The 24,750-nt window shown below is 33.4% G+C and overlaps 4 protein-coding genes across 4 annotated transcripts; 3 read left to right on the top strand and 1 right to left on the bottom strand.

The window, feature by feature from the left end:
• Window positions 1-329: 329 nt before the first annotated feature.
• Window positions 330-2,769, top strand: LOC114190516 (mediator of RNA polymerase II transcription subunit 21). Its single transcript, XM_028079431.1, has 4 exons — window positions 330-702; window positions 1,831-1,908; window positions 2,034-2,085; window positions 2,308-2,769. Exons 1-4 carry the CDS (start codon window positions 496-498, stop codon window positions 2,388-2,390), a joined length of 420 nt encoding a protein of 139 aa, XP_027935232.1. The 5' UTR covers window positions 330-495; the 3' UTR covers window positions 2,391-2,769.
• A 568-nt stretch (window positions 2,770-3,337) lies between these two features.
• LOC114191878 (CWF19-like protein 2) lies at window positions 3,338-8,173 on the bottom strand. Its single transcript, XM_028081323.1, has 10 exons — window positions 7,848-8,173; window positions 7,345-7,408; window positions 6,897-7,265; window positions 6,308-6,511; window positions 6,051-6,218; window positions 5,517-5,891; window positions 5,307-5,386; window positions 4,656-5,013; window positions 4,053-4,265; window positions 3,338-3,937 (listed from the first exon to the last, which is right to left on the bottom strand). Exons 2-10 carry the CDS (start codon window positions 7,378-7,380, stop codon window positions 3,599-3,601), a joined length of 2,142 nt encoding a protein of 713 aa, XP_027937124.1. The 5' UTR covers window positions 7,381-7,408; window positions 7,848-8,173; the 3' UTR covers window positions 3,338-3,598.
• Window positions 8,174-12,529: 4,356 nt separating this feature from the next.
• On the top strand, window positions 12,530-13,494 carry LOC114190705 (heavy metal-associated isoprenylated plant protein 20-like). Its single transcript, XM_028079685.1, has 3 exons — window positions 12,530-12,730; window positions 12,836-12,911; window positions 13,025-13,494. The coding sequence occupies exons 1-3, from the start codon at window positions 12,659-12,661 to the stop codon at window positions 13,309-13,311; spliced, it is 435 nt and encodes a 144-aa protein (XP_027935486.1). The 5' UTR covers window positions 12,530-12,658; the 3' UTR covers window positions 13,312-13,494.
• Window positions 13,495-21,763: 8,269 nt separating this feature from the next.
• On the top strand, window positions 21,764-24,216 carry LOC114189704 (heavy metal-associated isoprenylated plant protein 37). The gene is made up of 3 exons (XM_028078357.1): window positions 21,764-21,996; window positions 22,180-22,255; window positions 22,790-24,216. Exons 1-3 carry the CDS (start codon window positions 21,958-21,960, stop codon window positions 23,902-23,904), a joined length of 1,230 nt encoding a protein of 409 aa, XP_027934158.1. The 5' UTR covers window positions 21,764-21,957; the 3' UTR covers window positions 23,905-24,216.
• Window positions 24,217-24,750: the final 534 nt, after the last annotated feature.

Raw genomic sequence — 24,750 nt, 5'->3', positions numbered from 1 at the left:
CTTTTGCCAGAGGTTTGATGTTGTTTCGTTTGGTTCTTGAGAAGGAAAGAAAGAACGTGATAAGCAAGAGATTTTTTTCGTTGTTTTTTCTCGTAACCTCTCAATTTGTACCTCAGAACTCCGAATTTTTAAGCATACTATGAAAATTAACTCTCAATCTCTATATTTTAAAATTATTGTTCTAAAGTTATATCTTTTTTCAAAATTATATTATTTTCCTGTAACAAAAATGCACATTACCTAGTTGTGGGTGTGTTTGGGTTAGTAATTATAATATTTCAGTTTAATTTTATAGGCACTTAGAATGTTTGGGCCATGTGCAGCCCAGCCCACAGCGAGCCCACAGTCTGCGCATTGAGGGAATAGTTTCGTCTCGGAGGAGAAAGATCTTCTCCCACCCTTTTGCTCAAGTAAGGTTTTCTCCTCAATTTGTGTTCTGCTGCTCCTAATTTGTGGTACCATATCAGGAAGTAAAAGTTCCTCCACAGAGTTGCAATGGATATAATCTCCCAATTACAAGAACAGGTTAATTTGATTGCACATTTAGCTTTCAATAGCATTGGGACATTGCAAAGGGATGCCCCTCCCAATCGACTGTCGCCAAATTATCCTGAACCTCCGCCACATCCTACAGAGGAGGGCACAAATTTTTCAGAACAGCCAAAGCTCATGAGTTCTACTTTAGTCAAAGCTGCCAAGCAGGTATGTAAATATATCTCTGGTTCTTGACACATCAGGTTTATTTTCTTGCAAATCTTGCTTCCATTTTATCACGATCTCCCAAGTCCCAAAAATGGTTCATTCGTTTTTGATAGGCCGATTTGGATATCAGTTGCTCCTACAAAGGTTAAATCTTTTGTTTGAACTGATGTTCTAAACTGGATGCCTGCCAGTGATTTAATTCAAATTTGAAGACCTATAACTGTATTGTCTGGTGACTATTGTGTTGTGCAGATTGAGTTCTGAACTTCTTAGCCGTTTCCCTTCTTTGGGTATAAGTTGTTTGGTGTTGTTGGTGAACATCTGGTTTTTCCATAGGGGCTCCAAAAGTTCCGGTGTTAATTTTAGAGGTTTAGACACTGATAGAGATGTTAACAGGCTTTGGCGTTCTCAATCTGTGATTGTTTGGTTTACATGGTTGGAAAGATATGCCGGATTTTATTTTTTTTTTGTCAAATGATGCCTCTGGAGTTCATGTAAGATCATAAAATAGTTCACTTAATTTCTTCGTAGTGTCCTACTAATGGTTTTTCTAGGGGTATCTTTGGTAGAGATGTACATAGATATTGGTATACTGTGTTGTGTCCTGTTCTTAGTTTTTTGGGTTTCCTTTTATTTCTTGATTTAATTGTTGAAATTTCTTGTTCTCGTGCATTCAATCTATCCTTAATAAGTTCCATTAACTAAAGAAAAAGGTTCCAGACATAGCTTAATTTTCTGAAGTAAATTTTCTGAAATATATTATATGGATCATACTAAATAAACATATTCTACGACTGGCATGGGTGCCTATGGTATTATTTCTCGAAGAAAAATGCTCTCGTTACCTTTGAATAAAAACAGATGGATTGTCCTTTAGGATAATAGAGAGATACAAGATGTGGTATCAAGTATTCCAATTGTGTGTTTGTTTTAGAGGACAACATGCACAATACACGCTTAGAAATTGTAAAGCAATATTGGATGTATACGTAGAACCAATTTATCCAATTGGACTCGGGCTTATTTTTTCTTATTTTCTGATGCTGAACTTCATTATTTATTGAGCCTCCTGTCTCATTATTTGATCACTCATAATTGGTCGGTTTAAATATATGGGTTTTTCTGCAGTTTGATGCATTGGTTGCAGCTCTTCCAATATCCGAGTCAGGTGAAGAAGAACAGCTTAAGAAGATAACAGAACTACAAGTGTGTAACTCACACCTCACTGAGTATTCTTCTTATCTGATTGACTGGTCAACTTAATAATAAGTAAACTAATTGTTACAAACAGTGTTTATGCTTTTACATTGCTTCTGCATTTTGCCTTCCAGGCTGAAAATGATGCAATAGGCCAAGAACTTCAAAAGCAGTTGGAAGCTGCAGGTGTGTCCAATTCTCTATTTATATCTGAACTCTGAGCTTTATATCTTGATTTCTCTGTATAACACATGAAAGTGTAAATTCCTGTTATGCGTCTTGTATTGCATCTGTAATGTGCATTCACTTATAATTCTGACTGAAAATGCAGCTGTAATGTGCTCTGGACTTTAGGATATCTAGAGAAGTTATGAGTCTAACTAATACTGTGTCTGTTCTTGATGTCAGAGAAGGAATTGAATCAGGTTCAAGAACTGTTTCGACAAGCATCAGATAATTGTTTGAATTTGAAGAAACCAGATGACAATTAGCTACATGCGTTTTTGGCTAGATCAGAGTGATGAATTTGGCCACAAGTATCTCAACTTGACACAAAGCAGGGACTGCTGCAGCAAGATTTTCCTTTTCTCCATGAAGTCTTGGTTAACTGAAGCATTATATATATATATATATATATATATATATATATATATATATATATATATATATATATATATATATATATATATTGTTTTTGCAACTTTTGCATGTCGGACGATGTTTTGCCAAATTCATAGTTGTTACTGTAAGTATATTCCTGCTGTCTATGGAGAAATGAAACCCGTATTGATACCAAGTGTTCTTTTTACCATCTTTATTCATGTCAGTCTCTGAAAAGTAGGCATCTTAGTGACACCTTTTTATCCTTAATAATTGTAAGTTAATGTTTTTCTTAAATATTGACGAATAATGTGTTAATTCTTAAATCAATTTTATTACGATAATGTCATTCCCTTAATAAATTCATTTTCTATGTTGTAAATATAAATATTAATGTAGTTTTCGTGTCAACAAATTAGAATATAATAATTAATATTGTATTGAGAACTGAGTAAAAAAGAGTAGTTTACTTAATCTTTGTTAAAAGAATATCAAACGATGCTTATTATCCTTTACTTTTAGACTAAAGATTTTAAATTTAAAAAAGAATCAAAAGGGTGAGTTAAGATTATAGATTCAGTGTCCTTCTGTTTTAAATTTAAATTTTGTAGTTGTAAGAACCCGATTATATTTCGTGCGACATTCGCTTGTTTGGAATTTTCTTCTCTGTAAGTTGCGAGTCCATTCCATTTCTTAATTAAGTTATTTAATTAAAAAGAATATAAATTAGTGTGACATTTATGAAGGAAACATTTTACCACGTAAAGGAAATGATAACAGTAATTTAAATAAATCTGTAAAATCATTGCAAAGTTCATACGAATAAACCTATAATTCTTCTAAAATAATTATACCATCTTGAGTTCCCTATACTGGTTGGGATCTTCACAAGCTAAAATTGTAAATTTGATGAAATAATGTACAGTACATGAACAACAAATAAACAATAACTCACATTCTTATTACCTTTTTTGAAAGGTAATGGGTGCAGAACACCGCCACATTCATTTCTATCACTAAGATATTGTATGCCAGGACAGATTCCAATGTAGATTAACTAAATCCTTAAATCAAAGAGGCCTAATCTGTAAGATGTTTGTTAAGAAGTTTCATGAAGTTGTTTTGTCCAGTCAAAATGATTCCACTCTTTGGAAAAGTTTGCAACTGCTTGTTTTTGTACCTCCACGGCCTCGTAGCGTCGTCGTCTATACATGTCCTCCTCTGCCAATTGTAGCATGCCTCTTACCACATTCAATCCAAGACTGCTATTAAACTGTTTTTCATCGTCAATGACATGGACAAAACCCTTGTTTAAGCCAAATTCAACGTGGAAATATGGAAAGTGCTTGGGAATTGAATTACGCAATCCCTTTACACTTGTATCAATAAGTTTCTTGGCATTGTGCTGGCTCCACTCATCTTCAGCTTCATCAATAGCCTGTCATGAACCCAATTTGAAGAGTTTAAATTTGAAAATGCGGGTAATAGAAAGCTAAAAAAAATATTAAAAAAGTAATCAGGGATACATAAAACAATAATGTTTGGCAACTCACCTTTTTAAAGTACAAAGGAGCCTCTTTGGCAATATCTTGGGGTAAAGGAATGCACTCAACCATACAATGCCTTCGTTGCTGGGCCAATCCCATCACTGTCTCCAGAAACACTACCTCCTTTTCTTGCTTGGCGAACATCATAATTAGGCACTTCTTAAAGTTTCGAATTTCTGTCCACACATTATCGTCCACAGTTCTTGTAGCTGATTCATGCTGTCAGATGAAAGAAAAAGACAGAATTACAAGGTTAAAATTCCATGAAAATAAACAATAACTAAGTTGTTTACGGCACAAGACCAGGCCGCTCAAAAATCTGTAGAGCACTTTCAGTTCAAGTCAAATTAATGCAACTTAATGCTACTACAAATTCATGCAATAATACTAATCTACCAAATTACTATCTCAAGTTCAAGAAAGCAGTATCAAATACACTTAAATTCTCATCACTATCATCCATTTGAATATTCTCTTGGACTAGCATATCACTCATATTGCAGGGATTGTGCTAAATAAACAATAACTTGTACTGGTTTCAACTCTTAAATAAACAATAACCAGTACAATAACTTGTACTGGTTTCAACTCATAAGAAATTGAAGTCACCTGAATTGGTAAAATGCAGCAATGACCATGAACCACAGGCTGCCACTGTGGCAACATAAGATATGTGAAATTTGCGATTGAAACAACAAGATGCATAGGTCGATTTGGATTTTCTAAACAAAAGAGGCAGCGCTCTTGTTGAGTCAAGAACCTATTGGTCTTTTTATGGATCTTGCTGTCATCACCTACTTGCTTCTTTCTACTCTTTCTGCTTGGACCATCCTCAAAATCATATTCATCATCAGCCTGAGTGGAAATACTAAACTTCTTGTTCTGCATTATCTTGTGAGCAAGATGCATATCAGCATCATCTTCTCCTTTCTTCTGCCCAGCAGCAGGTATCTTTTGCATAGCATTCCTTAAACAAGTAAAAAATCGCCATTAAAAGCATTATAAATAACAAAATATTACAAGGATGCATGAAACTGTAGAGACCACTAATAATAGTGTAACACATCAAACATGATTACAAGCATAAAAAGAATAAAGAAATGCAAACTAAAAATAAATAACGAGAAGCCCAGTTTTTTTCTGTAACAAGAGAAATGTTAACTAGGGCATAATGTTTTCACATTAAAAATGAATAAATTGTGAGTGGGATAATGGACAAGAACACAAACAAATACGCAGAATTCTAAGACAGCCAAATACCTGCTAGAACTGCCATCTGTTCTTGATCTAATTGAATGATCTTGATTTTCCTGTTTTGTGTTCATAACTTTTACTTCTTGCTGCCCACCAAACAATAAAAAAATACAGACAATGAAATCAAAATTATCAACAAACTAGAAGGATGTGTTTCTATAAATGAAAGATAAATGCAATATGTCGTATCATCTATTTCCTTATTTTATGCTTTACCATAAGTTTTTCAGCTTCTTCATGCTTTCCCTTCAAACGAAGTTGCATAGCCTTCGCTGCCAACTGATTTGCACTCATCTCACTCTTGACTTCAGCACTTCTTTCCACAGGAGTGTTTGCTTCTAACGGAACATCTTCCAATTCAACACTTTCCAAAACAGAGCCATCAGAATTATCACTCATCTTGCTACCGAAATTTTGCATAAAGCTTCCATCATTAGAAAACTTATTTATACTAGATACTGCGGCAGAGATTACCCCAGCACCCTCATCTACCATGTGTTGGTGGCTCTTTCGCTTTCCCCAAGACAAAGAATCTTGAACTTTAGGTTTTCTCATTTCATGGTGGCGAACAGAAACATCCTTTAAGTAGTCCTGCTAGCATTTCATTAACCGATTTAAGTAAAGTGCAACATAATAAATTTCAAAATTCCAGAAAAAAGTGATCAACACCGTAATATTTATTGGACATAAAACAAGTTAAAGGAACAAGAAAGAAACGTATAAAAGTTCTTTATTTGTCATCAAAGTTACCCTTTTAGGAGCCCTTCGACCATGCTTGTCCGAATCTGGAGAATTTTCTTCAGTTATCCCTTTTTGTCTATTTTTTATAGCACGTAGATGTGCTCGAGCAGGAGCAGCTGCATTAGATGCAACAGATGCGGTCAACTCACCCAGAGAACCCCACCTTTCTTGCACAACCTGCACATATCAATATAAGTAAATGGCAATTTTTTACCGGATGACAAAGATGTATTTTTATATATGAACAAAAAGCAAGGCAAAATAACCTCATTAAAGTTTCGTCCTTCTCGAGCTGCTTGTTCTTGTGAACGCTTTAAGGCTTTGAGTCTCCAACTTGCTCCTCCATCCCCAACAAGGGAAGAAGATAGAAGTTGGTCAGCACCAACTTTAGCTCCATCCTTTTCTTCTGGGTAACCACTTCCACTATCCTTCAAATATGGATTCATTTCCTTAGGATTTACTTTCTTTGGCTGAAAAACAAAGCAAACAAATATGCCCTTTTATACATTGGCCGAGAATGAAAGATGAAGACAAGCTGCAAACTGTATGACAATGTTCAATACAAGCCACAACAAATGGACAGCCACTTCAACTATCGAAATTTCAACAGAGAAATTGAAACATTGTTCCCCAAAAAAGTCCTTTTATCTCTAACAAAATAAATATATCAATAATGAAATAAACAAATGATATAAAATAATTCTCCAGAAGAAGGCCAAATGATCAAACCATTTTATCTTCAGGAGGCATTAGCTCACCATGTCACTGCCTAATACATTCTTTTAGTTATGTATGTTAACAGGAGATCTAAATATATTTACAGCCAGAAGGGAACGATATTTAACCGAGACATACCTCCTCAACAGGAACCTCCGACACATTCTCTTCTGTTTCCGCAACTGCAGGTTTCTTACTTTGAGCCCTGAGCATCCAATCCAATCCCATTTCTTTTCTCGCAATTTCCATCTCATTAGGGAAATCATCCCTTTTATTTTTTGATTTACTCTTTCTCTTTTCATCTTTATCACTCTCACTTTCACTTGAATAAGGAGAAGAGTCTTCATCGGACGAATACCACTTCTTCTTCCTAGATCCTTTCTTGATCTTAACTAAATCGTCATCAGAACTGTCCTTAGAGCTCCTCCCTTTCTTTTTGTTCTTTCTCCTACTCTTATCTGATTTTATCCTTTCTTTCGAGGCAGAATCCAAGTCCTCATCATCCACCTAATACATAATACACACGATCATACATAGGCAATAGGAACAATAACACTCACACTAAGATAAGAGTAGCTCTACTCACCTGATCCCGGGGAATGAATTTCACACCTGAAAACATTTACTAGATTCCTAAATGGTGCCAATGCCTGCATAATAATAAAATAAATATACAATCAACAAGACGAGGAATTTGAATGGACCTATCATAATAATACAATCAATCAACAACATTTTAAAACAATATTATGACCTGTGATAGCATGGACCTGAATTTGAATGAACATACACTGAAGTTGCAACTAAAACGCAGAGTTGAAACCATATAGAGAAGGGAATTGCAAAAGTAGAAATTACAAAAACTGGAAACTGGAAACTAAATCAAGGAATCAGAACCAATCGGTCCAATTCTCATGCATTCAAGATTTCAATCTCTACAACTACAACAGATATTATTCTAATACAATAATCAAATTGAAAGTTCAAATCAAACCTAGATTAACCAAACACTTCTAAACATTCACAGCTACACTAAGGAAAACAAATTTGAGGATAAAATGCAATAGAAAAAAAAAAAAAAAAAAAAACCTGAAGTACAGGAAAGTGGGTGCGGGTGGAATGCCCCAACGATGGGGAGCCAATAGTTGGTTCAGCTACAGCGAGACGATACACGTCGCAGCCGTGGGGGTTTCTTCGTCCAGAGCAACAGCCTTCGGCGCCGTCGATTTCGTCTCCTCTGTGGGGGTTTCGTCGTCCAGAACGAACCTGGATTTCTCCGCCCACAGCAAAGCCGCCGCCGCCGTGGATTTCGTCTCCTCCGTGAGTGACCAACGGTGGGTCTCGTCTCTCGAGCTCTGTTGTGTGTGAGTGAGAGAGATGAGAGAAAGAAGCGAAACAAAAAAGAAAAGAAAAAAAAAAAAAACAATGACACGGCCCACACAGGCGGCCCGTTTTGAACTTTACTTTCTCAAGCTAAAACGGGTTACGGGATCGGCCTGCACTCAATCTTTTCACAATTCAATATGCTAATGAGGGATGTTACTCTCTATACCTCCAACAATTTTTTCAGCATCTTTAAATATTTTAAAAAAATTTAAAATAATCTTTTAACTTTGACCCTTATCTAATCTATACTCTTAAAAAAAGTCAAAATCCAATTAATAAAGTTATCTAACCCAACATCCTGAATATATATACATATTTCGACATCCTAATATATATATATATATATATATATATATTGAATTTTCTTTTACTTTTAATTATTTTTTATTTTTTAATTTTTTTAACACATATTTTAGAAATTAAATAAAATATCAATTTATATTTTTATATATATAAATATTTTTATTTTTATTTTTATATAATATATTAAAAAATAAATAAAGTTGTGAAATAAATTAAATTAAAATATTAATTTATTTATTTTTTTTAAAAAAAAGTACTGAAATATTTATATATAAATTCGGTTAAGTTATTTTCTCAATCGGATTTCAATATTAGTATCTTTATTTTTAAGGTATAGATTAGTTAGCGGGTCAAAATTAAATAAAATATTAATATATTAATATGTATTTATATATTTCAGAAATTAAATAAAATATTTATATACATATTGATATGTATAAATATTTTTAATTTTATTTTTTATATAATATATTAAAAAATAAATAAAGTTGTGAAATAAATTAAATAAAATTAAAACATTAATTAATTTTAAAAAAATAAATAGAAAAAATTAAAGAACCGAAATATTTATATATAAAGTTATTTTCTCAATCAGATTTCGATATGAGTATCTTTATTTTTAAGGGTGTAGATTAGCTAGCAGATCAAAATAAAAAGATTATTTTAAAAGTTTTTGAAAATATAGGGGTGCTGAAGGAATCGGTGGAGGTGCAGGGAGAAACGGCCGCTGATGCGTTAGAGGATTTGGTAGCTCTGTACTTGTGTCTAGATTTCGTGGTTAAAAGAAAAGAAACAATGTTTGAACAAACATATTTGTATGAAACAGTATAATTTTCCTTTCACAATCACGAGCGAAGTGATAAATAAAATAAGAAAATAAATTATGTGATCTGAAAAATAACAAGATATAGACTGGATATATATTTTTTTTAAATACATATACGGCCAGTTCATTGTTTTGAAGAAAATAAAGTCATCAAATTCTTTTTTTAAGATTAAAATCGGTGGAATTTTTTTTCCTATTTTTATGAAATTATATATATGAAAGTAAAATATCACATAACTCAATTAAAAAGTTTTAAAATATTTATCAAAATTTAGTAGAACATAATTGATAATTTTTAGATATACTGTGAACTCAAAACCTAATTAAGTTTAAGAATTATTATTACATTATTATTTTTATTAATATTATATTTTGTTCTCGTTTTATTATTAATATTTTAATACTATAATACCAATAATAATAAATACAATAAAATCAACAAAATAAATTAACGAAATCAAATGGAAAGAAAAATTAGTAAATGATTTTGGATATCTCTTCCCCACCGATGTCTAAATAACATAAAAGATTAATAACGATAGTTACTTATATATCACTAAAAAATTAGTAGAAACTTAAATTAGGTAGCAGAGAAGAGAGGGATGAGGTTTTTACCATAATGGTATAATTTTATATTGAATTTATGTAAATGAATAACAAATTTAAATTTTACTATCAAAGCTCACATGATTTCATAGGAATTAAGTGAAACTACGATGACTTTAAACTTCTTTAAATGAAATTATGTCAAACTCTGTATGATTTTATTACATGAGAATAATTTATTTGTGTGAGTTAAACATAACTTTGATTAGAAATAGTTTTTGATTTTTGTTTTTTTACTAAAGTTATGCAAAATGACACAGCTTTAATGTAATATAAAATAACTTTATGTAACATCAGTACGATTTCACGTAATTTTCTTCTGTTTTTATATTATGAACGCATGACTTTGGAGGACTTACCTATGATTCCATAATTGTAAAATTTAAACCTTTTACCCATTTGCATAAATTCAAGATAAATTTGCACTATTCTAGTTTAAAAAACGAGGAAGGAGCTTAATGGACATAGTAATTTCTGCAAAAATGGAGGTTTTGAGTAAAAATGTCAAAATGATAATCTGGTCCGACCCAGTTCGACTCATCACTGGTTGATCATTTAATGAATCAATCCAACTCGATTCATTAATTAACGAGCCAAACAAATTTCAATCTGATCCGGCCGACCACCACTGCGGGTTGGTGGATTATACGAATTGGCTCACTTAATTAAAAGAAATACAATTTTTTCATTTTTTGAATCAAAACTATATTATAATTCTAATTAAAATCTAAATAAACTTTAATACAATCCAAATACAAATTATTTATATGTTGGTTAAAAAAAACAACCTAACATAATCCAAATAAAAAACTCAACTTAACAATAAATATTTGTGCGACCTTTTACTTGCGAGTTGGTAAGCCGCCAACCTAGCTTACCACTACTTCAATCCAAGTAAGCCGGGTTTTAAGTGAGTCAAATCAAAATTAAATGTAAATTGAAATTTCGACTTAAATTCATAGAAAATCGAATTGGTTTCGAATTCATAACGTCTCTAGTTTTAAGTATGAAATTGAAACAGAGGATAAATAAATCTACAATTTTGATGTAGATTTGGTTGATTGATTTGAAGGAAACGTCTAGGGTTTAGGAGAGGAAGTAGCAATGGCAGATCCCAGACAAGAAAAACATGTACGTATAAGGATGGTGACGCATGGACAATAATGGAGGTCAACAAAACGCAAATTTAGGCCCCAGGAGACTCAGAGCAAAAAGAATAGAAATTCTATGATTGCCATTCTCTTTTTCTCTCACTTCCATTAATATGTGGATGTATATGTTTGAATAATGTGTGAAAATGGACCCATCAATTAATTTTCACAACTCACAGGTGGTAGTAGGTTATCGAGTAAATAACAGCATGCATCTACACTTCAACTCTTTGATTTGAAAAGCCTTTGGCTTCTTCTCAGCCTCTTCCAAATCTCTAATCATCAATCAATAGCTACCACTCCACTGCACATGCCAGATACAAACCTCAAATTTTATATCTTTTCTTTATTTTCTGTCATGTGGAAGCTTCAACATTGGAGAAAAACACCAAAAAATCAAATTAGTTTCACACAATTTTCTCAAGCTTTTGAACACAATATTACAACTCACTATGCGCGTTGAGTGTAAAATCAACAAAACTCGGTTGCTCAACTAGCTGGAGCTACCAAACTTATTCTCTCTTTGCATCTCTTTCATGCAAGCAAAATGCAACACAACCTAGTTGTGGTAGAAATATTAATTTATGAAAGTTACTATCTGTAATATATACATGCATATAGAGTCTTTCAAACAAAGTGTTTGTCAAAAAGTATACACATATATATAAAGAGAGAGATAAGCATGAAACTGTTTTCATCCAAACAAATGTATTACTATAATTTTTTATATATATAGATATGATAGATTTTCTACAGTTCTCCACTGTTAAGATAGAAACACTGACATTCAAATTAAATGATCCATCACCATCATTTCCACCAAAAATAAAGGACAAAACATCCATCTCATTAATGGACATGTTTTCTATGGCTCCAATGAAATCAGTGATTAAGCTGTTTTCTTTATAGTTATACTTGGTTGAGTGGAGAAGATGCTGCAATATTTTTTCAGTTTTGATATCTTACATTACTTCTGATAACTTCCACATTTAAAAAGGACAAACCGATGATTTCTTATTCCCCATTGAAAGATATTATTGATAAAATTAACATTTTTGTTGAAAATTTGGCTTCCTTTTTTATATATGTGTGAATCACTAGCTCAAAGAAAGGAGTTTTAAATGAAGTTTCAGGAGAGTCATCATGTACCCTGAAGTCAAATTCTTGTGAAAAAGTTAGCCAGTACAAGATGGTGCAGAACAATGAAAAGAAGATCAAAGTTGAAAAAATGTTTGTTTCTTTGAGCAAAAGATAGCAGCTAAATATTTTAGCCATGCCATTATCAAATAACTTACTGTCTGCATTCAATAATTTTGTCTATTCACCATCAAGTCAAGTGGCTATTTGGTCACATATTTGTGAAGACAAAACAGGAGACAAATGTCCTTATCTAACTTTATTTTATACATTCAACTTTAGCACAACACAAGTAATGCATATATTAAAAACAGACCCTTTTAAATGCATAATTTGGCATCCCAAAATATTGTTATAAATAAAGCCTCTTCCCTCCCTCACTCTTTAATTTGCTTTCACTTCATCTCTCTCTCTCTCTCTCTGTCAAATACCCTGTTCTCTCTTCTCCTCTAGTTCTCCATTCATTCTTGTGTTAAAAAATAACCAAGAAAATGGGTGCTCTTGATTTCCTTTCTGACTACTTCTCAGTTTCCACCCCAAAAAAGAAACGCAAGCTAATGCAGGTTTTCACGACCTCCTAAACCATATATGTGAATGTGTTTCATGGTGGTTGTAGTCTAAAGCAAATTCTGATTTTTATTTTCCTGTCTAACCCTTTTGTGTTGCAGACAGTTGAAATCAAAGTGAAAATGGACTGTGATGGCTGTGAAAGAAGAGTTCGCAATTCTGTTTCCAACATGTCAGGTTGGTATCTTTGTTCTTTATACTCACTCTCGTAGTTTTCAATTTTCAAGCAATTTTTCATACGAATTGATGAGAGTTAACTAAGTTGAAGTAATTTGAAAACACGAACCCAGGTGTGAAAGAGGTAGAGGTGAGCAGAAAACAAAGTAAGGTAACAGTAACAGGTTACGTGGATAGAAACAAGGTCCTAAAGAAAGTACAAGGAACAGGAAAAAGAGCAGAGTTTTGGCCTTATATTCAGTACAACTTGGTCGCATATCCCTACGTGGCACAGGCTTATGACAAGAAGGCACCATCTGGGTATGTGAAAAACACTGAACAAGCACTCCCAAACCCAAACGATGAGAAACTCACCTCTCTCTTCAGTGATGACAACCCCAATGCATGTTTAATCATGTAAACTATTTTCAGTACAACAAGATCAGAGTTACCTTGCAAGTTCATGTGTGCATATATAGTTTCTTTCAGACTATTTCAGCTTCTTGTTACCTGTGTTGTCTTTCTTTAATGGCTACAATTTTGGTTCTGCTTTTAAGTTAGTATAGAACTTGGAGGAATGGATGCAAATTCTGTTTCCTGGCTCTGTACTTGTGTCTAGATTTCGTGGTTCAGAGAAACAAAGTTTGAAAAAACAGTACAATTTTCCTTTCACGATCACGAGCGGAAAGTAAATAAAATAAGAACTTGAATTCAAATAAATTACTTGATCAAGATGAAAAATAACAAGAAAGATAATTAATTATGTTCTGGATATTTAATTTCATTTTTAAAATAAAATGTACGGCCCAATATTAATTAATTAAATAATTATATTATCACGCTTTAAGTTTGTTTTTTATGGTATCCATATCAACTTTCTTTCAGAGTCATCGGAGCAACAACTCTGCTAAATTAATAACGAGAGTTACCAAAAGGTCCAAAAAGATACCTCCAATTCTTGATTCTTTATACTTGTAAATGATCTTTATTCATCCTCTTTAATCCAAAGTTGATATTTTGCCAACCCTAATCTGAAGATATTACATGCAACAATACCTATAATTGATGGATAAAGTAAATAACCCCAGAATTACGGAATGAGGACCCATGTTAACTTTTTATCCGATTAATTTTTTATATACATATATTCATCGTTATAACATTGTTAAAAAAATAGAATAATATATTTGCCTTCCCTTTAATTTTGGGAATCACACGCAGATAAGTTATTTTAATCCAAACTCTAATAGTATATGTATAGAAACATTGACAAAAATCGATATACCTTAATGTTAGTGGATACAGTTGAAGGATAAAGTTAGATGAAGACATGTCTCAAATATACTAGTGTGCAATAGTAATCCCCTTTAATGATTTCTTTTCTCCAACACATTCTTTCATCGCAATAATCAGATTCTTTTATTCAAATTTTCCCGTATCACTCAATCAAGGTCTCATATTTAAATTTGTGAAAAAAATGTGAATAATTATAGTACAAAATTGATTTAATATCAATAATGGTTATTCCAGCTATACCATATATTGAAAGATGAATGTGATTCGGACATTTGCTCATCAATAATTCACGGTAATTAGATATTTTTGTTACGTCACAAATTTATTCAGATTAAGGATGTCATAAAAATATGCATACGTGGATAAAATCCGTAACAGGTAGGAAATTTTTATTGAAAATGTATATCTGCAGACTATACCCACATGTTAACGGGACGAGTACAAGTATCATTGTATCTATACCCGTGGATACCTGTACCAACTATACTCTAATTTAAATTAAAAAAAATTAAAAAATTACTAAAGCATTAACATATTGATTTTGGATGAGTTATTTTTTATCAATTGGTTTAAAAAAATCTTTATTTATTTGTAAATTGTCATTCAACACTTTTTTAGATAAGTTATTTACACTTTGTTTGAAATTTATAAATGTTATGCATTGTATTTTTATTTGAATTTATGATTAAAATTTGTTGTTAAATATTAAAATTTTATTTTTTGTAAATACCTGCAGGTACCCATGGATATCCGTAAATATTAAAAAAATATAAGAATATCCGAATGAATATGAGTACATGACGAATATTTATCTAACAGGTAATGTACGAGAAAACTATTATCCGTATCCTACCAGCAATACTAATAGGATGGAGAAGCTAGAAACTTTTCGTTTTTTTCTTTCACACAATCATGTATATATAACATGAACTCAAGGCTTGTACTTGGTATGAGATCACTTGAAGAAGGTAGCTTTTACTTTTAGGAATAAGATACAAAGGAAACTTACATATCTTTTTGTCTCTCTGGAATTCAATGACTTTATTGAAAAAGCATAAAAGCAAAAAGGTTTTTGTTACTACAAATAGATAATGGCAGCATGTGTAATAGTATAGGGCAAGAGAAGATTTTTTTGGTTTTGCATTTAATGCAAATGCATAATAAGTGATTGCACTTTCTTACCAGCCAAGTGTGGAGATAGAGATGGAAGGATGATGAATACAATAATTAATTGTTCTATCTCTATCAAGTTAGGCTTCTGTTTTTTTTTTTTTTTTTTTTTTTTTTTTTTTTTTTTTTAATTAGGGGACAAAAAGAGAAGGGGTCCATGTTTATATTTCATTCCCATAAAACCTATAGTTGAAAAAAAGAGTAGAGGGCTATTATTTGGCAAAGGAACCTTCCACTTGGGGGAACAGCAACCATAACCAAAGCATTCTTGTTCTTTTTTTACATTGCAAGTGGGTGTCTTAGCAAGAAACAATAACTTCGATGGTTCAGCTGAGTTATCATTTTTTGCATTTTTTTCTTTTGTTCTTGTTAATTGTAACAAAAAACAAAAATGAAATAATGCTATTTTAAAAGTAGTTGAAAATAGCAAAATGATCGAATTTTTATTTGAAGAATCATCCATGTTTAGTATTAGTAGGAATAGTAATTCTGTCCTCTTTCAAAATTTAGTAGAAGTCCTACTGGGCCTTTTAATAATATTTAGACCCAGTTCAGCAAAGTAATAATGGGCCGTTTCAGCCATGAGTTTGACTCTTTTTTTTCATGTTTTTCCTTCCCGCACCCAATCGTTACCAAATACATCCATAAACTTAAAAAAGTTTAAAATACTGTTTTTTCACTGCTTCAACTTCACTGTTACCATCGTCCCATTGTCATCTTTGTAGAGGGAGAAAAAGAGAAAGAAAACACTGGTGAGAAAGAAATAATAGAGAGAATACGTTGTGAAAAAAAAAAAAAAACTTCTTTCAAAACTCATTCTGAAAATTCAATCCTAAAATCTTCTTTCGAAATTTATTCCATGCGTCCTGAAAATATTGTTCTGGAAGTCTTATTCCAGAAAATCTATTATAGAAATCCCGTTCTAAGAAATAATATTTCAAAATTTCTAGAAGCTTATTCCAAAAAAATTCTAAACACACTTTTAGAATGGTCATCTTGAAAATTTGGAGGTGGTGAAGAAATTTTGGTGATGCTTGAAGAATAAAGACTTTTTTTTTCATTCAACATACTCTAGACTTTAACTTCTATCATCTTACTAATTTCATGATCTACCTCTCATTCTCGTTTCTTCAAACTTTCCTATATCCTTTTGATCCACTAGCCTTTTGGAAAAAAGTAGCACCTTTTGAGTTTAGTTATTTTTTTTCCTGTAACAATGTCATCTTTCATATATAAATCTTGAATTTTTTTTATATCATATTATTAGCAAAGAACATTTATCAATTTTATCTTGATTCACTGTAGAGTCGTTAAGTGTGTAATAACTAATCCAAAAAATCAGTGCAGCTAATGGACACTAAAAGAGGAAATAATCATTTAAAACAATTCTAAAAGCATTTGCAATCTTATTATTGATCGAGTGATGATAATTGATATTTTAACTTTTTTAAATGTGTTGGTGGAACAAAGTGTCAAAGAAAGTTTGTTACGATAGTCTCTGACTCGACTCTGATATCATATTAGAAGTGGATTTTAAGACTAACTGAACCTCACACAACTGGCTTGGAAAGTGAGGTTTGCACCCACTTATTATTGTGAATTAGTCTTATCTCTAGTCGACGTGGACTTCTAATAAAACGTGGCCAACAATATTTTATCTTGATCATGGGTGTGACTTTAGCATGCCTAGTTGCACTTTTATGTGAAAGATGCATTGCAGCGTTGGAGCAAGATATAACTAACAATCATGTGTCTATATTGGGTTGATATCTTTATTCCATATCTTGAAGGCACTTTCATTGGCAGAGTAGGTTTTCAGAATGTATTGTGCTGCAGTGTTATTAGAGAGGCATGCTATGTGGCTATAATTGTGATAACTGTTCCTTGTTCAAGTGTAGAGTGGGAACATGCTTGTTTGGGTATAACAAGGACAAAGAAGTGCAGCAGTGTATGATAACAAAAATTGAAGTAATGAAGAAACACTGGTTTGAAGTTTCTGTGGAGTTGATTCCTACAATTTTACAGTTTCTATTTTTAGGCCATTTCTCACCCACGGGTTGCCTTTCATTTTGTCTCTTAGTGAAGCATTTTAACGTTTGAGAAGAAAAAAAAACCGTGTTGGAGTTAGAGCCTGATGGGTCAAAAATTTGCGTTGGAGTTAGAGTTTGGGCTTATTCTTTCTCTTTCTTCTTGCACACCACTTTCCTCTACTCTCAAACACTTTCGCTAAAGTGCAATATGCCAATATATGCTTTTGCCCTAACCAGTTTTGCCATTTTGTTTCAGATAATTTGACCTCAACAAAAAAAGAAAAACTGATAAAGTTAGGCTTGGACTTTGACCAAATGATGGATTCAAACCGAGGACTTTATATCACTGTAGTGAGGTTCTCTTTTTTCACGAATCATCACAGGTCTTGTAACATTCTGCTACTTTCTCTTGGTTATAATTCAAAGGGGTTACTTTATGCAGTTGAATATAGAATTCGATAATTACTTTAAGATGATTAAGTAGGTTGATTAGATGTAATGGTAATGAAATTAGCAGTGTGAAATGGTGGATATGTTTTGACATGAAATGGTAAAAGATGGTTGCAGGAAAAGAATGGGACACGTCCCATTCAAAGGCACTAGGGGGGGACCCCATGCTCACTGTTGCCATTTATGACTTTTGGATATGAAATACCAACCATATCAGATCCTCCTCTTCTGCCACGATACGATACAATACAAACCCACACCACATCATATGACTCATGTCACGGCCTGTAATAATAATACTCATTACCCATAAAACAAACAACAACCTCAAATTGTTGTGTTTAATCTGCTAAAAAAGAGTTACCTCTGATAATGTAACGTAACGTTATGGTAGAACAGCAATGAGAGAGGAATGAAAAAGGTTGATGTGTTGGAGAAGATGCAGGTGTTTGGGAGTAGGAAGTAATGATGACCTAACAAGAGGTTACAGTGGTGACTGAACCCCAAGTCCACACTTTTTCACAGCCTTTGTGTGATTGCGTGCACTTTCTCTCTCCCTCTGCCAATGCCCTATATCATAGCGTAGCCTATCAAAATACAATCACAAACAAACCCTTCTTCTTCTTCTTCTTCTTCTCTCTGTCACACCAAAAAATAAACTCATTCATTTCACCTCTTTCTCCCTACCATAAATAGCTTTTAAACCATGAACTATGTTTACAATTTGGACCCATAAAAGGTTCAAAAATTAATTTCTTCTTTGCTTTTTTCCCTTCACCTTAGTTATAGCACCACTTAACCCCTACCCTACCTACCCTCTACTCCACACACCACAGGTGCTCTACCAATTCTCTCACCTTTTCAAATTTTGCAACCCAACATTCTCTTTCCTCCCTCGTATACCTCGTCTACTGCCTTGGGAAACCTTTTCCTTCATCAACACACTCCCAATAATGTTGTTTTTCTTTTTCATGTTTCAATTTAATGTTATTTAAAGAAAGAGTGATGGATGATACTGTACATCTATGTGATGCACATTCAAAAACTTGGATGTGAAAAATCAAAAACTGTTTGGAGAATTGGATCACAGTGTGAAGGACACATAGGTATGGAATATTAGGATCTCAAATATGAGTAAGCTAGGGTGGAGAGTGTTTCAGGCTTTTTCCACTAAGATTCTCTCTTTTGTGTCGTTTTAAAGTACTTGTCTCCTCTATTGGCATCACCCTGACCCAACTGTTAGTGCCATTGGAGGAGATATGCTACAACGTTAATTCTAATTAAAACAACAAAATCTGCAAATGAATTTGTTGTGACTGAAAAAAAAAATGCATTGTGTACACAGTAAATAGTAACCATAACCACTTATTTCAATGTTGGTGTAACTTGAGAATATGTTCACTCTTCCTCACGAATCCCGACTTCGGTTGGGCTTGTAAGGTTAATTCCAATAGTTCAAAGTAAATTACTTAAAAACATAACTTTTTTGCAAATGTTTAACAAACATAAAAAATCTTTAATTTCAATAAGACTAATTCTTCACGGAATATAAATGAAAATAACTATACTGTATGTAGATTTTGAGATTTAAATATTGTTTTGATATAGCTGTTTTGTCCATGTGACGAAGAAGGGAATTTCCTTTCCGAAATCTTTTTCTCTTTTTCTTTGTTTCGATACAAAAATATCATGAGACTTTCCATTGACCTTCGTGTACATCGCATCATTCCTTATAGAGAAGTTGATCAAACAAATGATGAAGAGACAAAGGGGTGGTTCCATTCTCACGTGACAAAATTCAGTCTTAGGTCAAGTCATTCATATTCTTTTTTACCAGATTGCATGTATCATTCACATCATGTAGTTCTTCTTTAATAACTGTGCAATTTTTTATTGTCCATAATATCTTCTGTGCACCTTCATCATAACCATGGATTCCAAAACTACAATTTGGATAAGTTGACTTTTTATCAAAATTAAATAACTTAATCACACGTTAAATCTCTAATTAAATTAGTTCGTAGGAGGGTATAATGTGTCATTGAATTTCATTTGTTACTGCAATGAATCGGAAACCATAGCAGAGAATGATTGTAGAATATGAGTGACAAACAAGTGGTGACAATGTTTGCATTTGGATAGCGAAAAAATAGCCTCAGACAATGGTCGCAAACCAGGGATTGTCAACTGTCACCGAGGTACGGTGAAACTCTTCATTGTATTGTGCTAAATATTGTATGGTGGAAGAACAAGTGTAGTCATCATCATCTTCCATAACCTAAATCTTTAATAAAAACTCATTCTTTGTACCCCACCAATTTACTACCACTCATGCATTCCCTCCCACACTTCCTTGTTGCTGCAAGAATAAACTAACTTTTCCAACGGATAAGAGACAGAGAGATAGAAACATTATTGAAAAAACATTCTAGTTCCTTTTAATTATGAGTTTATTATGACCCGGAAAGTACCTGTTTTTCAGAACATTTTGTCAATATATGAAGTGTTCTTTAACCATACAACTCCTTTCATTCCACATACGTATCGTTTCAAAACTTTCTCGAGAAATTTCTCATACTAAGATGTACCCCTGAGGAAACACGTTACCAAATCTTATGTTTGAAGTCATCACTACAACAGCAATTTACAGATATTTTCTTCTGTATTTAAAATAATCTTAGCCGTTAAGTTTTGTATTAAAATGTGTGCCGAACTATGTGAAGTGAAACCAAGTTTAAATGACAACCAGACATGCTTTTTTTTTAATAAAGTATTTTGTTTGTTCCAATGAATGTGGTGACAGTGGAACTTGGTACAAACAAACAAAACAGTAGTTATCCAACTAAGAAAGTTATCAGCTCTTAAGAAGACAGTTATTGCACCTAGTCATGTTTGGCTCTGTTGTTACAAAAATATTAAAATTATAATTTTTTTTTGTTATGAAACATTTAAGAATAAAATCATTCTTCAAAAAATGTTTATTATGAAGAGAGTATGAAGTGGGCATGTGAAGTCGCTGTTGTTCTTTTATTGTTTTCCGTCACCATTTTATGTCAAATCACATCACTCAGAACAACCCCATCACTCACTCTCTCTCCTCTCCCACTCTAACTTTTTTTCATTATTTTTCCAATAACACACCCTTCTTTTACCACTATCTCAATTCTCATCTAGTTGGAATTCAGTGATTTATGACAACTCATTTTTCTTGTTTTTTTTTTCTCAAATAAAATATAAAATGTATTTAGTTAATTAATCTATTTTTTAAAGTTTTTATATGTAATTAATACATATATTTGTTAAATATAATTATTTTATTAACATATTCATTTGGGATGAAATGTATTGATGATAAAAACGGATTTTGAAGGATATATTTTGAATCTTTTATATGCATATTTTGTTATCATTAGGATGATTAAACAATAAAGAAGTCAATATAAATACTAAATTTAAATTCTGTTTTAAGAGATTTGTTAAATTTAAGTACACATATGTTCAAATTAATTTGATATGATTGTTATACATCGAAAAGAATATTAATTTTAATATAACTAATTTATTTATTTAGTTGTGGGAAAATTTGTTTATAATTAAAATTGAAAATTTTATAATTTAATTTATTTAATTGAAGTTGAAAGGTCTCCCCTCTCTCTCTCTCCTCATTTCCCCATTTTCCTTTCTAATTCTTTCCTTGGCATTTGCCTTTAGCTTCAACTCTTTTTTTTTAACTTGATTTAAATATTATGTTATTATATTCTTTGTGTAAATGCCTTGTACATTTTCTTTTCATTTTTATGATCATGATTTGAATCGTATAAAGTTTCTACATTTCAAAATCCATACTTAACATGAAACATAAAATTGAAATGTTATTTTAAAGTTATGTTGGAAGCCCATGTGGCTTTGTTTTGTTTGCTTCCGAAAACTGGTGGAGAGGGAGATAGAAGAGTGGCTACTTTTACCACTAGCCAGTATAAGAGAGAGACAGTAGAATCTATAAGTTGTAGAAACTCACATGCAACCCCTTTTACCGTTTGCTTAAGGAGCTTATTTTTTGGTTGCAAACAGAGGGAGAGAGAAAAGAGGGAGCGTGTTTCGTTCCAAACAGCACTGAAGAAATGACTAAAGAAGAAGACTTTAAGCTCCTTAAAATCCAGGTCTTTCTCCCTTATCCAACACATGCTTTCTGTCTTTCTTTTAAGACATCTTTTCTGTTTTTTTTTTTTGTTTTTAAATTCCATTCTCTATGAACACCGCAAAGTTGTTTGTTAGTCTTTTCCTGAGGAATCTTTCTGTTTCCTTTACTTGGTTGCTTTGTTTCGTCTCATTTTCATATACAGACTTGTGTTCTCAAAGTTAACATTCACTGTGATGGGTGTAAGCACAAAGTGAAGAAACTCCTTCAGAGAATTGAAGGTCCTCCCTTTTCACCTCTCGCTCTTACTGTTCATTCACTATGCTCATTCTTGTCTACATTATCTCTAGCTTCCCTTGTTTTTCTTCACTACATAGTGTACTAAACATGAAAAGTTGTGAAAGTTTTTCTTAGGTGGAAATCGTAATCCTAGCATAGTTGTTTAGTCCAAGTTGAGTAGAGTAGTAGCATTGCTAACTCACATCAAACGGTTTCATTTCAAGCTGACTGTTAAATGAAAACAAGATAAGTAACCTGTATTAAGTACTGACTTGCTCCTTTATGTAGAGATACTATGGATATTTTGTTTTGAAACCTTCTATGGGAAGTTTGGCTTTCAATTATGATGTTGTAGTTTGACCTTCGTTTATGTACGGCTTGGATCATGTTAAGGATTTGGTAAATTGTTTAGAAGAATGTCCTGTTTCTTTGTCTTTCTAGTGTTTGTACATTGTTAGATTTTCTGGTTGATCTATTGTTCTTGCAATTTATTGTTGAGCTCGCAACTGAGATTCTGGTTACTTGTTGTTCTGCAGGTGTTTACCAAGTTCAAATAGATGCAGAACAGCAGAAAGTAACGGTTTCAGGTAGTGTGGATTCTGCAACCTTGATCAAGAAGCTGGTGAGAGCTGGTAAATATGCGGAGCTCTGGTCTCAGAAAACAAACCAGAACCAAAAGCAGAAGAACAACAACAACACCGCGAAGGACGACAAGAACAAAGGACAAAAGCAAGGTCTTGCCAAGGGGCTTGATGCCTTCAAAAACCAGCAAAAGTTTCCTGTTTTCAGTTCTGAAGAGGATGAGTACTACTCTGAATATGAAGACGATGACGAGGACGAAGATGAGGAAATGCGGTTTCTGAGGGAGAAAGCCCATCATCTGCAGATGCTCAAGCAGCAAGCAGCGAATGCAAATAATGTGAGGAAGAGTATGGGGGCCATCGGAGCAGGTGCCATCAACGGTAAGATGAACAATGGTGGTGGTGGTGGCAATGGTGGTGGTGGCGGCGGCAAGAAAGGAGGCCCGAATCCGAATATGGGAATGAAGGAGAGTCCGAATGCGGGGCTTGATCAGAAAACAATGGCGGCCCTAAAATTGAACGGTGGCCATGTGGTGGGTGGCGAAGGCCTGGGCCTGAATCTGGGTGAAGCGAAAAGGGCGAATGACATCGGTGCCATGATGAATATGGCTGGTTTTAACGGTAACGGTGGCAATGTGACGAGTGCCACTGTTCTAGGGGCTAATAATTCTAGCGCCATGGGAGGTTTTCCTGTTCAGTCGAACAACATGATTCCAGGGTCCTCTGCAGGTTTTTCGAACGGTGGTGGGCAATACCCATCTTCTCTGTTAATGAACATGAATGGGTTCAACAACCATCCATCCCCATCTCCATTGATGATGAACATGAACATGAACATGCAGGCCAGACAAGCCATGCAACAACAGCCCCAGATGATGTATCACAGGTCTCCATTGATTCCCCCCAACACTGGGTATTACTACAACCATAGCAATAATGGGTACAACCCTGCACATGCACAACAATACTCCTATTCCTATGGCTTGCCTAGTTACCCTGGGGGTGATGATCACTCTGCGACTCACATGTTCAGTGATGACAACACCAGCAGCAGTTGTTCAATAATGTAATGATAGATAGTAGAGCCCAAAAAGTGAAAACAGAAGCAAAAATAGGTGGTGGGTTTGACCTTATAGTCCCATTTACCAAGCTAGAATAGTGTTTGACTGCAATGTGGTGGGGGATGGATGGATCAATGAATGAATGTGTGAGTGAATCATATCAGTGTATCAGTGTACTGGTTAAGATCATGTTTGGCTTCTTGTTATTTTTAAAACATTATTGTATCGCTGGTTGTTCTGTCTTGTGAATTAGAAGAACATGTTTTATGTTAAAAGTCCTAACTTTTTCAGGCAATGAAGTTTTATTATCTTCTTCTTCAAGGCAGTGTAAATAAGCAAACCTAATAACTTTGGAGTTTGGGTTTGTCGGGACATGGTGGATGGGTTAAGATATTATTTTATTGTATTGGATTTTGTTGGATATTGGAGAGTATGGTTGAAATTAGACAAGGTGACACGAGTCACTGTTTTCTGTGCACTGAGACATGAAATGATGACACCGTGTGTGTATGAACAGTTGGGTTGACAATGTGTGCATCGCTGTGAGGAATAGTATTATGCACGTTAGGTAGATACGCACGCGCGTGTCACGTGTGGGATCATGCAGGACCACGTTACAACTTGGGAGTTGGTGATATAATTATGTTTACAACATTGCTAATTATACAAACATATGATGCTGACATAACTCCACCCAGCCCAGGTTGTATATTAATTATCTCAAACAAAGCACATGGCACTGTGTTTAAGAGACAATGTTAAACCAAACCCAACCAACGTTGTAACCTTCAAACATTGGTGTTGAAGTTCAAGTGTGATTATGAGAAGATTTAGGTTTGAAAAAAAAAAAAAAAG

The sequence above is a fragment of the Vigna unguiculata genome, chromosome 7 (genome assembly GCF_004118075.2).
Source record: "Vigna unguiculata cultivar IT97K-499-35 chromosome 7, ASM411807v1, whole genome shotgun sequence".
In the NCBI taxonomy this organism is placed as follows: Eukaryota; Viridiplantae; Streptophyta; class Magnoliopsida; order Fabales; family Fabaceae; genus Vigna; species Vigna unguiculata.
Note: the sequence above shows the minus strand (reverse complement) of the source record. Positions and strands in the feature narration are given on the sequence as shown.

What these genes read in the sequence shown, in the direction of transcription:
- LOC114189704 (XM_028078357.1), top strand. Translation starts at nt 21,958, where the DNA reads ATGACTAAAGAAGAAGACTTTAAGCTCCTTAAAATCCAG. An exon ending in TTAAGCTCCTTAAAATCCAG is followed by an intron (nt 21,997 to 22,179) that starts GTCTTTCTCCCT and finishes TTTCATATACAG; the next exon opens with ACTTGTGTTCTCAAAGTTAA. An exon ending in ACTCCTTCAGAGAATTGAAG is followed by an intron (nt 22,256 to 22,789) that starts GTCCTCCCTTTT and finishes GTTGTTCTGCAG; the next exon opens with GTGTTTACCAAGTTCAAATA.
- LOC114190705 (XM_028079685.1), top strand. Translation starts at nt 12,659, where the DNA reads ATGGGTGCTCTTGATTTCCTTTCTGACTACTTCTCAGTTTCCACCCCA. An exon ending in AGAAACGCAAGCTAATGCAG is followed by an intron (nt 12,731 to 12,835) that starts GTTTTCACGACC and finishes TTTGTGTTGCAG; the next exon opens with ACAGTTGAAATCAAAGTGAA. An exon ending in TTCTGTTTCCAACATGTCAG is followed by an intron (nt 12,912 to 13,024) that starts GTTGGTATCTTT and finishes ACACGAACCCAG; the next exon opens with GTGTGAAAGAGGTAGAGGTG.
- LOC114191878 (XM_028081323.1), bottom strand. Translation starts at nt 7,380, where the DNA reads ATGTTTTCAGGTGTGAAATTCATTCCCCGGGATCAG. An exon ending in CGGAGGTTCCTGTTGAGGAG is followed by an intron (nt 6,512 to 6,896) that starts GTATGTCTCGGT and finishes TTTGTTTTTCAG; the next exon opens with CCAAAGAAAGTAAATCCTAA. An exon ending in GTCGAAGGGCTCCTAAAAGG is followed by an intron (nt 5,892 to 6,050) that starts GTAACTTTGATG and finishes AAATGCTAGCAG; the next exon opens with GACTACTTAAAGGATGTTTC.
- LOC114190516 (XM_028079431.1), top strand. Translation starts at nt 496, where the DNA reads ATGGATATAATCTCCCAATTACAAGAACAGGTTAATTTGATTGCACAT. An exon ending in TAGTCAAAGCTGCCAAGCAG is followed by an intron (nt 703 to 1,830) that starts GTATGTAAATAT and finishes GTTTTTCTGCAG; the next exon opens with TTTGATGCATTGGTTGCAGC. An exon ending in AGAAGATAACAGAACTACAA is followed by an intron (nt 1,909 to 2,033) that starts GTGTGTAACTCA and finishes TTTGCCTTCCAG; the next exon opens with GCTGAAAATGATGCAATAGG.